This window comes from Mycothermus thermophilus (assembly GCF_041956435.1).
Source record: "Mycothermus thermophilus strain CBS 625.91 unplaced genomic scaffold VTJ04scaffold_1, whole genome shotgun sequence".
Lineage (NCBI taxonomy): Eukaryota > Fungi > Ascomycota > Sordariomycetes > Sordariales > Chaetomiaceae > Mycothermus > Mycothermus thermophilus.
Window position 1 is genome coordinate 2,903,656 of NW_027191427.1, and position 14,116 is coordinate 2,917,771.

Consider the following 14,116-nt stretch of genomic DNA (forward strand, 5'->3'; position numbering starts at 1 on the left):
TCATTACGGATTTCCAATGCCGGACACCAAACGGGTGGTCCAGGCATCGAGTATGTTATTTCCTTTTATTTGCTGCATCTACTGGATCGAACAGAGGCGATGTAAAGTCGTCTTTGCAAGGAACGAGAGAAAGAAAAAGAGGGTTTGATGACCTACACAGGTGATGTCGATCATGAATCGCACGAATCGAGATCCATCTCTAGATGGGAGATCAAGATAATATCACGACGATTGGATCGGATTCACTTTACGCGTGCTTCTAATTTTGTTGAACCCACTTCTTGGACACAGCATCTTTTGGTGCCGACGCAAATAATTGAATTTGCATCCTGTCAGGTTGCCTGTCCTGGAAGCAGAGAAGAGACATGGGTATGGACACAATACGACCTCCCTCCAAGACAATCAACACAACACGAATAATTGCCTAACAACCTCCCCTGCTGAGCGATCGAGAGATTTCAGTTGCTCCCTGTGCGGAATCTGTACAAGGCCGCAGAGATGCCTGGAACCTCCCGCTGCCATGCCGGCAATCACTTTTCTTTTCTCACCATCGCCAGTCAGCCATGTCACGCCCAACAACAAAGACCGATGCCGCACCTCCTCGAAACAGCACACCCTTGCGAGGAGTAGGTTGTTGTTGGGAAAGGACACAGGACACAGAGGGAGAAAAGAACCAGCTAAACTCAACCCGGAAGGGAAGCTTACGAAGCGCTTCGTAAGAAGGAAAGAAAAATGTGCTTGGAGGCGCAGCAGCGTGTGAAGACAAATCAAGACGGTCCCGACACTCTGGAACCGATGATGCGAGTTGGGGGCTGAGGGCGCGTGAGTGGTGTTGGGTGGTTCTTGTTGGTTGTTGTTGTCTGAGGGGGTGAAAAGGTCCTGAATATGATGAGCCTTGTTCTTGTGCTTCTTGAGTCTTGCGCAGACAGGCGGAATTATCCCCTGGGTTTGTGTGGTTGGTCTGGGTTGATGAGTTTGGGCACGGCTTTAGGAGAGAAGTACCTAGGTACGGTGTTTTTAATGATAATCCAACTTGGAGATGCGCACAACAAGGGCCGATTACATACGGAGGAGGTTTCGGTGTAGAGGTTGGAGATGCAGTGGACCTTGCTGTGATCCTTGTGTTTATCCACCCTTCATAGCCATCTTTCTTAGCTTTTCGGCTCTGGCTGAGTTATTGGTCTCGTTTATGTTCCTAGGATTCTAGGTTTCCACACGTGGCATACGGCGGCTAATGGACTGCCGTTACTCGCCAACGGAGAAGGACTGGGGTGCTCATACAGTGTCCAGGACATAATTACGTGGGGGTAGGAGGTTGCTTCTTTAAACAAGGTCCCCCGAATCTCCACGTGTCTGCGTGGGGGATTTCGGCAGTATGTACACGCGGAAACACAGACGGGACGGCTCATGAAGTCCTCTCCACGAGGAAGCTTAGCTTAATTCTGCCTAGCTGGGCGTTGTTGGTTCATGGACCGCATCATCAGACAGGTTGTGTTCATACAGACACAGTATTGATCATTTGTCGAAATCCATCTGCGGCATCCAATCTGACCCTGAAGCCGCAGAGAACCATCACATGGCAAAGCCTCTCTTGGCCCATCGAGACCAGGGTCTGGCCCATGTTGTGTTGATGCCCGAGATGCAACTGGCCAACGTTCGCCAGCGGGCGGCATGGGCCGGATTCCCCGGATGGGACTTGAAGACGCGGCATTCTCACGCGCACTGTGGCAAGGGAGGGGTTGATGATGATGCCTTTGAGGACAGAGTCGAAGTCTCAGTAAGGCATCTAGTGTCGGTTCAGCTTCAATAGAGTCCGCTAATAACACTTGATATGGATGGCGGATGACGAGATGGGCGCCGAGTCATGCCAGATCAATCAGCGGTGATAATAGCCGGCGGTGTAGTTGGTGATCAACATGTTCATTAACTGTCTTGGTCAAGCGCCGGGAACATTACCCGGCCGTGGCTTGTTTGAACATGGGGTTGATGATCATGGACTTCACAAGGACTTCTTGATCGTACGAGGATACACATACTACAGCATGTCAAGTCCGTATAGGAATGCAAGCTAGCCGATCATCGTCGATAAAATCGGGACTTCCCGTTGAGTTTTGCCCAAGACTGCCACAGAGAAATACCGAACATGCCTGAGACTGTTTGACTTTGTGAGAAGTAACATCGATATTTGAAGCCAGATTTTCAGGTCTTGAATTCTTGGCCGGTTAGTCTCGGCGCTGTTTGAGAAATGCTCTCCGCATCAACCCGTCACAGATGAGACGAGAACTATCAGAAAGTGAAACAGGACGACGAAGGAAACTACAGGTTTCCTTTCCTTACTGCTTGATAAACCCAGCCCAGGCCTCCTTGTCTATATCAACTCATGTTACACGTCGGAGACGCTATGTAGGGTGCGCTGACTAGTGGCACCATCAACGGATTCGTTTTTCGTGTCACAACTCACCAAGGCCAAGATTGCAAGGTGAGCCAAAAGCCGGCGCCCCCGTGTGCGTGCGTGGATGTGAACCAACTGCATTACTCTCGGGGACCTTACCAAACCGCTGGGCCCCGAGGTTAGACCGTTTTCAGAGAGCCGGACGCACACAAGCCCAAAACAAGTTGAAGTCCGCGAGCACACAGTCAGCTGGCTGGTCGTCTTGTTTGTGCGGCTGTTTGTTGATAATACTTCTTCTTTCGAAGCGGCGAGAGCTGGATTGTGCATGCATTCATTCTCTTTGCGACGGGGAATGAAGAACCTTGCAGGAAACGATGGAGGGGTTGGGCTGTTGGTCGTGGAGAGATGCATCCTGCCGTTTATTGCCACGTTTTTGATTCAAGCAGAGATGGCGAGGTGGTTGGGTTGGAGATGGCCATCTGCACCGCGGCTCAGAGGCAACGGGTTCGTGGTTGAGTCACAGCAGAGAAGTATCGCCGAGCGGCCTGGGAAAGGGAATGATGGGTTGGTTAAGCGCCCATGGCGCCTGTTCCCGCTCTCTTCCAGGCCGTAGTTACATCCAACATGGGCGATATGGGGTTTTAAGGTGTGATCCTCGGGAAGGAAGGTGTGTTACCCAGTGGAAGAGGACTTGGAAATACGGCGTCTCGACGGAGTTTGCTTCTTCCGACGGGGCGGACTGCATTATCTGGGGTGTGTCCCATCCTGTCCGTCGCGTCTGTAACATACATCCGTGTCTTGTGCCAACATACTTTATGCAATTGGGGTGGTCTCTTGCCTGCTGCGGGTTGTTTTGGCCAAAGAAAAAAGTCAACGAAGCCTATTGGTGTCAAAGCTCTTTCTTGGGGGCTGGTACTGTTGGCAGGGCCTCGGGAAGAATACCCGATGGCCAGGGGTGATGAGGCCCGCGGCCCAACATATGAAGCTTGTTGGCACATCAGGATGTCGAAGCGCCTACGATTACTCTGTTAGGATCAACAGCCGCCGCTGGCGCCCATGGACACGCCTTGATGTAATTAACATCTTCCGCAGTAGTTGGAACAACACGCAGTCCTTAAACAGAGTACCACTTTGAAAATTTCCCCTCGACACAGTGACACCCAAAAAACCGCCGAGGGGTAATGATTAGCTTGACAGTTAACACTGTAAAGCATGAAATAAGAGCCGGCCAGACGTGGTACGAAGTGCTCCGTATTGTCTGTGCTCTCAAGGGGCATATGACAACTCGAACACGGCCCTATAATACGATGCCACATCTCCCACCTCGTGTCTGCCGGACCGGAGACATGTCTTGCCATGGAGGCCACAGTACTTGACTTGGCTCGCTATCGGTATATTGTTGAAAACGGAGCAGTCTGGCGTGAAAGCAGCAATCGTATGGTATCCGTACTGTATCTCGAGCAACTGGAACGATCCCTGAACGGTCACACACAAATCAACGCTGCCAGGGTTAATGTCCCCACCGTTCGCAAAACGTTTCTTCGTAGTCTATCGTTTTATTGAGCTCAAGTCCCCGGGCTCTTCAGTTTGACTATCAGCCATGGAACTAATGAATCTTCCTAGTCCACGGTTTGATTTTCCTCCGCAAGGTTTTGAACTCCATCGTTTTCCGTTCTATTTTCCGTTATCAAGCCATGCTTTGTCAGCGGTGAGAGACCACAGGACTTCAGGAAGAGGGGCATATTTGACCGGTCCCCCTGGGCAGAGTCAAAACTTTTACCGGTTGACCCCATGGCACCTCTCCGTTTCCTCTCCGGCCCCTTTGGTTCGTCAAGGTTGGTTGTGCTGCAGACGCCTATCTTCGGTCCTTCACTACACAGCCCGTCCGACCAGGCCCCTGCCTTTCCTTCCCCCTCTCCGCAATTCACAAAGCTGCATTAGAGAAGAGGGGTAGTGGGGAGTGTCCCTAACCAGGGAGGTGGTCGTGAGCCAACAGCCTCTTGAGGGTTCTTTCAAGGGCCGGATTGATCGACGGCGGCCGCTTGTCACGTTGTTTGTTGCGCGTGGCTTTTCCCACTGGAGTGATATCTGATCAAATGCCTAGCATGGTGTCTCCTCACGAGATAAGCTGCCACATGTTCCAAAAGTTCCGCCTCCCGTGGAAGCCTTGGAAGCCGAAGAGAAGGTGCCTAAGTGTGATGTCATGAGAGATGAGAGCTTGCGTCTCCGAAGCCATCGCATGAAGTTTCCTTGTTGACTACGCTTCCTTCGGGTGTGGCTGAAGCCACAAGGAGATGGTTATGAAGATGGGAAGTAGCAATCAGCAGGAATGGATGTGCGCACTCCTGAGACGCGTTGATGCAAGACTTTCGTCGACGATGCTGACAAATTCTCGACATGTATGCACCGCGTGTGTTTGCCACTCTCCCTACCAGAGAGGGAATCCCGCGGCGAATGCCGAGGTCTCGGTCTTGTCTGTGTTTGGAAACCTGACCTAGCCTTTCTTCCTTGTTTTCTTTCCAAAAGCTACCAGGTACGTATCATGCTGCTGTGGGTGTACTCGTCGTAATATGTGAAGATGGCCCATGAGCTGACTTACTCATGATTCCCAGGGAGTGTCATAGACAATGATAGAGTAGACATCCTGCTTCCTCATGGCGGATTCCATGTGGTGGGGGCCTGAAACGGTATCAATGATGGTGAACGGCCGTCTTCACCGCCAGAACCACAGTGATGTTGGCCGTGTGAGAGACGTTTGACCCATGCTATGGAGAAGAACACTCTCCGTTTTACCACTAAATCGACATCCCTTCTCTCCCATCATTACTACCACATACCGAACCTGTTGATGTTTATGAAATACAGATGATCATGTCTTAACGTGCATACATGGACCGAACATAACCAACATCGTCACGCTGAGAGGAAAGGTAGTAACCGGAGGATGAAGCTGCAATAGCCGCCGTTGACAACAGCTAGAACTCGGTCTAAAGTCCATCGCGCCACCATCTCTGGCCTATCATGCTCCTATCCAACCCTCCTTCTCCCCTACAGATGAAACACGAATGCAACCGCCACCTTCCAGATCATCCAGGGTATGCCGTGGTATGCTTCGTTGGTTGATTTGGGATCGGGGAGGAGGGAGAGGGTGTATGGAACTGCACTATGGAAAACTATAGACGGCAGAATCTCGGTTGTGACTGACTGTACAGATTCACCAGAGACCCCTAAATTCTGCTGCCAACCTGGTTGGTAGATATTATCATAGACCCGATGGCGAACACGGCGAGAAACCATCTACATGTCAACGTCTGCTAGATGGATGTCACCATCACATCGACCGGGTCACAACATCATCGGATCAATCTCTCGTGATCAAAAAGTCGATGTAAGGGATTTGCAGTGAGCTCCGTCCGCCGACGATTTCTGCTAGCTCTTCTTCACTAGATGGTAAGCTGATGAAGAACACACAAGGAAGCAAGAGTGACTATTGATGCCTACTGGGTGTAGTAACAAGCATGGTCATCTTGACTTATACACTACGACGTTTGCCAATGCTTTGAATTTCCGCCACGTCAACCTCAAAAAGCACCTGGCTGCTGGAGACGGCTTGGTGCGCTGACATCTAGGGACTAGTTGCCTGGTGAACCGGGTGGCCCGTGCCCATTGTTTACTTACCCCGTTCTTGATCCCTGTCACCCCCAAGCAATTGCAGAAGCAGAAAATGTCAAGAAAGTTGAAGCATGCAGGTAGACTCTAGGTAGGCAATTGCAGCAGGATGTTTCAGCAGAAGAGTCAATAATACACGTGAGCTCGTTTTTGCCCAGCAGGCCGCATGAGCATTCGATCATGCCAAGACGACTTCCGAGGAAGCAAGATGTTTATATCCTGCTTCAATTCACATATCCTTTTCCCCTGAAGATAAAATGTACATTTATCAATTATTCGTCGTGGAGAGAGATTAAATGACGTGCAAGTCAATGAGATGTCTCTGGCTGTGACTCACCCAGCAGTCAACCGGTAAACTCGATGTATGTACATACGTAGTTTCTGGCTTCGCATGTTCAGCGTTTGCAGTTCGAGCTGTCAGTTCTCCATTCCACATCGTTCACAAAATGATGCAGCTTGCCTAACTCGAAGACTAGCAGCAATCTCCAGGCATCTATGGCCTGAATCAAGTGAGTCACTGCTGCATTTCTGTATGCCTGAGGCTACAATGCGCGTTTTGCTTTCGCCAATATGAACGTCGAGCTCCGTTTGCAAGTCAGTTCTTAAATCCTTACAAAGTCTCAACACCTTTCTACCGATCGATGCCCATCAACATGTTCTGGCATGAGAGCACTTCAATTCGCGTCGCACGATCGATGCCGTTGACATCGCCTCAAGTGCCTGGTCCCCGATTGACAATCCAACACAGAGACAACGCCAACTTCTTTCCCATTCCTGATACTGATACTCGGCGACATAAATGCGCCAAACGTCTTGTTAAAATCTCATCCATTCGGCCCCTTGTCGCTCGACCACCTTCCCATCAAAGGCTATCAGTTGCCTGGTCTCGAGCTTGTTGGGCTGATCTGATCCACCACCCCTCCCCTGGGTTCCTTCACGGTTCACCATGGACATCTCAACCGCATCTTCAAAGGCGAATAGTGTCTCTACCGTTCTTCACCCAAGCAGCCAAGAGCATCAAGTGCCTCCCCTACCCGCTCCACTAGGGGCAGGCTACGCGACGTTATATAATACTCAGTCGTTGCCATGTTTGACCGAACAGAGCCAGGACTACAAACCGGATGTCGAAGCGACAACCAAGAGTTATCTTGACTGTTTAATCTCCAGTTTGGAAAAAGGGGGATTCATACCACTGGAGACAGCATCGCGGTTACGACAAACCCTGACTGAGCAAACAAGGGTACCGGCATGGATCGCACCGAGAAACACCGTTACCAGCAGCCAACTTCAGTCGACATCGCCTGTTCCACAACCACCACCACAACGCCAACCGCATATCATTGCTAGGTCTGGTGATTTCAACACGGTATTTGAATGGGTGATCCATGCCTTGAAACAGCACTGCAAAATCTCTGAAGAGGATATTGGAAATGTCACCCAGAACTATCTGTTGTCTTTAATTTCCAACGTGGAGACAGAAGGCTACCTACAGCCTGGCCTGGCGTTGCGCTTGCGGCGTACACTGACAGAAGAACCGAGGGTTCCCACCTTTCCTGCTTCAAGCTTGTCGGTTCGCCCAGTCAACGTCATTGCCTCCCATTCACAAGCCCGGAACTTGCTGAGCGGTACCGACAACTCCCCGCTCTCTCCTCAGCATGTGTTTTCCGTTACGTCTTTACATAGCGACAATCCGCAACAGCAATCATTACCAAGATCACAACAGGCCAGACCTGTGCACGGGATTTGTAGCAAGAACCTCTCCGGTGTCTATGCTGCGGAACGAGACCATGAAAGCCTTCACTCTTCTCTCCGCAACACTTCTGCAGGCTTTAGCACTGGTACCTCTACACAGAATGGTTCATCAGCCTCATGTGATGGTCTGCAGGGAGGATAGGATCGGAGCGCCCCCTTACCACCTCCCCTTCTGCCACTAACAGATACGCCGACAGAGACCTCTTCAGAGTCTAATACTCCGAAGGAAAGGAAGAATGCGCCGAAGCCGGTGGGCATCCGGTGGGCTGCACCGCAAACTCCAACGACTATGAAGAAAAGGAAGAAAAGCATTGAGACACTGAAGTTCGAGACCCTCCGGTCGACACTCCCGGAAACCCAAGCGCCAGAAAAGACCTCTCCGGACTCAAACACTCTGAAGAGACGGAAGAAGACACTAGAGTTCGAGGTCCGGTGTACAACACCGCAAACTCAAGAGTCGATGGCTCCCAGAATCCCTAATATTGATCCTCCTGTTGACCAGGTACCACGCCCTCCACACAGGAATTCATCATTACTTCCCCGCAGGCCATTGCCCAAAGGCATCAGATTTGCCACTCTGGCTACTCCTGAGGAGGATGTGCACCCCATTCCGCAAATGGTCAACACTTCCAGTGAGGAGCACCAGCCTCAACTCAACGTGGTTGAGGAGAAAACTCCGACATTCACTATGACGGAAAACTCAACGTGCTCCACTCAACAGTTGGAAATACCTTCTTGTGAACATCGTCAAACTCTGGACGAGGGTCATCAAACCCTGGAGGACAACCGACTGACGATGGATGGCCAAATTAGTGAAAGTAACCCGGCTCCAAAGGATGATCAGCCGGTGGGCGATGGCCAAAGCCTTGAGTGTAACCAGCCAATGGAGGACTTCCTGTCAATGGGGGGCTTCCAGCCTCTTGAGGATGTCCAGCAGATGGTTGACATTCAAATGATGGAGGAGCTCAGACGGAGAGGAGACGCCCAGCTGGCAAAAGAGGTCCAACTGACGGACAACAATCAACCTCCGCACGAAGTACTGGGGATCTCTCCATCTCCGGGTCCAACACGAGATGCTCTCTCCCAGCAACCACCCTCACTTTCTGATTACGAACAACCGCCCTCTCTCGCCATCATTTCCGATGGCCCTTCACAGGTGGATACGACGGAAGATCGCAGAGACATGACCAGCCAGGACATGGTCAACCTTGATCCGAACGAGGCTTGGTTACGATATGAGCAGTTTATCCAAGAAATACACCACGACGACATCCTCGACAAGATGTGTGTCTTCTACCGCCCCATATCAAGGGATCGCCTGTCTTACCACTGCCACAAAATGGCTCTTTGCGAGTCACTGGACATACCATGGGGACTGAATCTTGCATTGGACTATGTTCGCGAGGTTCTGGGATGCCACGGCCCCGGTCTTCTCTTGGAAGGGTATATGCTGGAGGAGTCGGGTACTTGGCTGCCATTTGACGTCCCCGAGGCAATAGCCTCGGGGCTCCCAGCGTTTAGGCCATGGGCATGCCGGGCTTGGAACGGCGATAGATCCAAGGAACTTTTGGAGGTTGTTGTTCCCCCGATCATGAGACCACCATGGGAGGAAATACCACCAGAAACGCCGGTACCCGAAGAACCTTCTGAGTCGGCGACCAGCAATCGCGCGGAGGACAGCAGACGCAGCCCATCGCTGGTTCTCAAACGTAGGAGCAGGATTCGAAAACCCTTTCCACAGGTCAGACCCCCAAGAAATCAGGTTGCATCATTGCGGCATCAAAACAACACAAGAGCTGTACAAAACCCCGGCAATCAAACTCCGGTCGAGGATACGATAGTTGTCAGATTATGATGCCGGAGCAGGATTGCAAAGTATGGAATCACTTTTCCGAATGTACGTTATTATCGATTCAAAACGCTTCTGAAAACGCTTTCAACAAAAAAGCTCCCGAGACGAACGTCTCTCTAATTAGATGACAGAAGAACTTCCATAGTACCTGTTTTCTTTCTAGTCTGAGGATTAGTTGAATAGATTGGTTTTGGCTCGTTGACGCTCCCTGAATGTGTTTTGACAACTGCCCGCCCAGCAATTGGACCTTCAGTTACCGAAGCTTTGAACACAGTGACAACCCAACCAGCGAAAGTATTACCATAAGTACGCATGAGAAGAGTGTGGATACGAAGAAGGGGGGCCGTAGAGCAGAGACACAGATTTGACTCAAGTCAAAGCCGCAAAGGAAAGCTATCACTGATATCGACACCCCTTAGTCCATCCCACACCCGGTGAGTCCACGTCTACCGAACGTACTTTTTCACCTCTCCCCCGTTCTCAGGCTCCTGGAGATTGAGCAACCTCTCTCTCAGCCTTGCCAGAAGTTCCAGGTCACCCTCCACCGTGTCAAACTTTCCTTTCTCCGGCGCCCACCCATACCTGTAGACGTCCCCAAAATCGAGCACCCAGGCATTATCGTCAACATCAATGAGCACGTTGCTCGGGCCGACGCCGCCCCAGGTGACGCCGTGCCGGTGCATTTCCCGGAGCGTGTGTTCCACCTGATCCATCCACCGCTGCCGTCGGTCGAGAGACGGAATGGATGGCAGAGGGGGAAGCTCGAACTCAATGGGCGGGTTGCATACCGCTGGTAGCTTAGCCTCTCTGTCGACCCAGATTTCGAGGGAGGGGTGTTTGGTGGGGATCCTGGTGAGCAAGAACCCCAGGATGCTGACGTCGCCATGTGTAATGAGACCTTTTTGTTGAGGGATGTTAGCGGCTTGTTGAAATGAAGAGAGAAAGATACGGGGTTAAAGTGTCCGTATTCTCACCTTTGAGCTTGGGGATTCTGACCTCAGGGTCCAGAGGCAGTTGTCCGAGCTTGAAATATTTGACCAGCTCAGTGATCGTGATTCGTTGGTCAATAACGACAAACTTGCCGCAAAGTTGCTCGTCTGATCCAGGGACGGAGACGCCATAGACATTATAGTCCATGGACGTCTTCAAGACCACCTCCTCGTCGGAAAAGGTGGGAAGAGAGCTTGGCTCGATGCCGGTCTTTTCGCGCAACGAATCCCAAGAGATGACACGATGCGGCACGCGAGGGTCCTTGTCGAACTCTCGTACTTGGAGCGTTCCGTCCTTGGTGACGACCTCCAGAAATGTTGTGTCGTTGGCGGGGAAGTAGTGCTCCGCAACCGTCACGGGGTTGTCAAGATCACGAGGGTGAGACTCCTCCACATAATGCTGCTGCATCTCTTCCTTTTTCCGGGCCATCCTTTCCGCTATCTCCTGTAGTTGTTCCTCCGTCGGAGGAGAACGAGGCTGAGGCGGGCCTGCCAGTCGCTGAAGGGTTGGATATATCGCGTCGGCGATCTCCTTTGCGATCTCCTTCTCGCCTTCGTGTTGCTTCACGAGGTGTTCGCGGTCCATTGGGCCTGGACAGTACGACAGGTCCAGCAGGTTTCTGGCCCATTTGCCCTCAGTGGTGGTCGGAGGGTCATTGGGGTCGAAGGCTATGACGACGGTAAATGATTTTCCGTTGTAGTAGTATACGAGTGCATACCGCGACACATCGGCATGCCAATCGGTCAGATCTTCGGCGACCTCCCTGTAGGTGACTCCGTCCGGCCAGGTCCGGGATGAGTCCGCCATGGCTTTTGGACAGGAATCTTGGCTGCAAGATAGAAGTCTGGTACGGACGGCCAGGAGAACAAATCTAGGTCCTGGTCTCCTAGACGAAGAGGGCTTTGATCGGGGACAATGGCTTCGGGAGAGTTGATCCGGTTTACTGTATATACCTTGCCTATATATCTGATCGTCGACACAAAGTACTGCCCAGGTCGCTGCCAACGGTTGTATGCTTGCCTATGTCACATGCCTGCAGTGACCGCACAGGTGTTGCCTTGCATGACTGCAACCAACATGCAGGTAAGTTTGGGTTGTTAGCACTTCTGTAGAACTCACAGCCAATGAATATACTCGCCGGGTCAGGCCGTCGGCCGACTTCAGGCTGCTCTGTGTCTCCTCTACATCAAAGTGCCTCACAACATCTGGGGTGTGGTTGGTTTACAGGATGCGGCACAGTATGACGGGCCCAATAGCATGGAGTTCATGTTGCCCGCATGGCGTACCAGTCCCGATCTCAGTCGGGAAAGTGTCAAGCCACAATGAAATATTGTGTGGATTTCGCGCCTGACTTACGGAGGTGGTTTGTCTAGTCTTGAAATGATTGAATCCTGTTCACTTCCGTAATTGCTATGTCTCATAGGAAGGGACGGGAGTTATGGATATGTTATTACAACTTCCATACGGACATTATCGACGATACTATGTCCATCAAGGTACTCCCGAATTAAAGTTATCTCGCACGTGGCATTCATATGGCCGATTATGTCCACTACCAGAGTCCTAGTTGGGGACACAATATGTACGCCGCATTTACATATTTCGACAAAGTGTTGGGTTGGTGATTTTGGTTTCTGCATACCTCCGATTGCTACACAGTCAGTCAAGTCATCTACTTATAGATGCAACAACCCCGTTGGTCTGATCAGTTTCTGGTCAGTACGGAGTAGCACAAACAGCAACACATTCACTTCATCAGATTGATTCCTGGGCTGATTCCTCCCCGGACTTTGTCTTGGCCCCTTGTCCTGTGCTGTTTCAAGTGCGCTTTGGTGAAGCAGATAACCTTGCCCCAAACCCCAAGCCCCCGATGGGACAGGACCCGCTAGAAATCCAAAACCCACCCACCTCCCCAAACCAGATTGCCGCCATGTTTTGCAATGGGCGACCCATCTGGTCGGCTACGCCGTGCCTCATGGTGTTTCTGGAAGACCAAAAGACGTACCTACGTTGTTTCACGGGATTCGAATCGGCTGCCATGTGCAGGGTGGCGCCGAACGTCGCCGAGCCGTCGCCGAGAGTGCAGCGGCCGCGGGTGTCCGGCGCTTGGACAGCGGGGTAGTAGCTGTCCAGTCCCGGTGTCAGGACGGGGCGAAAGTCCGAGTCTCGGATGGCCAAAACGGCCAAACTGCTCGACCGCGGCCAAGGGGAGTCAAGGCCAAGACACAATTGGAAGGTTCTCTGTGTGGGCTGAGGGACAACAACTCGGCGCAAAGATGTGCATGTGACCTCTTGCTTGGCTCTTGGGACAGGAGAGGCCGAGGTGCATTGAACCTTGCAGGTGAGGTGCAGAGTGTTGAATCCAGTTGAGAGCAGTGTTGAGGGCAGTACGGATGAGTGAGGTCATAGGTACCTAGGTGGTCGGCAAGTTGTCAACATTTTTGCGTCTTCTCTGTTCCTGTCAAACGGCTTCTTTTTTTCTCTTGGGGTTCCAGAGCCCGACTGTAACGGCTAATTTCCAGAATGTCTTGTCGAGGTGCGATGCAACGGAAATCCGCACGTGGAGATCCCAGTTGCATGGCACGTCAGCACTGTGCAAGCGTTGGACAATTGATACGGAGCGGATGTCATCCCGCCTGCCCGGCTTGGTCCATTGCTGAGGGTGCGAACCCTCTTGGCCGTGGATAGATGTGGGGGTTGCTGTTGGGAATGGGTTCGTGCTCCAGCTGTTGCGGCAAGAACCCAAACGCTTGCCTCTCATTGTGAAAAGCATCTTTTTAAGAGCGGTAGTCGACAGGATGGATATTGCCAGACAAAAACCTGGCCTGCACTAACAGCGGGTCCTTGTGGGTCTTTCATTGATGCTCTTTCCTTTCGACTGCTTCAAGTGTGGGATGTTACTCTGCAGCGGTTTGAGAACTGACAGTGCTGTTCCTGCCAAGTGTTGAGGGGAGGTCGAGATCCTGCCAGCGATATAATACAAGGAGCGGCCTCCAACTCGTGGAAGCACGGTACCTGAGGGACCCGAGGTACCAACAACATGGAGAACACCTTCCCGCATGGTGACGTCTGAGAATCATGGCTCTTCAGACCTCGAGTCCGAGTCGTCCTGCTCTGAGTCCCTCACCTGGAGCACCAAGCTCTCAACAAATGGAACCGAGACAGCAGACCGCCCACATGGCTATGATGCACACCCCGCGCTCCTTGTTCAACGTGGACATGCTCTCTCCATCTGTGGGCGCAGCCTGCAGACATGGCGAGACGAACCTGATGGACCTGCTAGGCTACTCCATACGGCTTTAGTGTGCCAATTGACATGGGCCCAGCCCGCTCATCTCACGCCATCAAGGCATCCGTACTGTCCAGGCTCAACAACCCCAAAAAGGCCGATGTTCTGCACATAATTTTTGCCAAGCTGAGTACACCTCAAGACGCAGGACATCTCTATCGCAGCTGGCATC

The 14,116-nt window shown here is 51.8% G+C and overlaps 2 protein-coding genes across 2 annotated transcripts; one reads left to right on the plus strand and one right to left on the minus strand.

The window, feature by feature from the left end:
• Positions 1–8,696: 8,696 nt before the first annotated feature.
• On the plus strand, positions 8,697–9,192 carry VTJ04DRAFT_1074 (uncharacterized protein; the record flags this gene model as incomplete). The annotated part of the gene is made up of 2 exons (XM_069358511.1): positions 8,697–9,097; positions 9,168–9,192. 2 exons carry the CDS (start codon positions 8,697–8,699, stop codon positions 9,190–9,192), a joined length of 426 nt encoding a protein of 141 aa, XP_069223683.1.
• Positions 9,193–10,111: 919 nt separating this feature from the next.
• On the minus strand, positions 10,112–11,462 carry VTJ04DRAFT_1075 (uncharacterized protein; the record flags this gene model as incomplete). Its single annotated transcript, XM_069358522.1, has 2 exons — positions 10,112–10,563; positions 10,640–11,462. The coding sequence occupies 2 exons, from the start codon at positions 11,460–11,462 to the stop codon at positions 10,112–10,114; spliced, it is 1,275 nt and encodes a 424-aa protein (XP_069223684.1).
• Between the last annotated feature and the right edge of the window lie 2,654 nt (positions 11,463–14,116).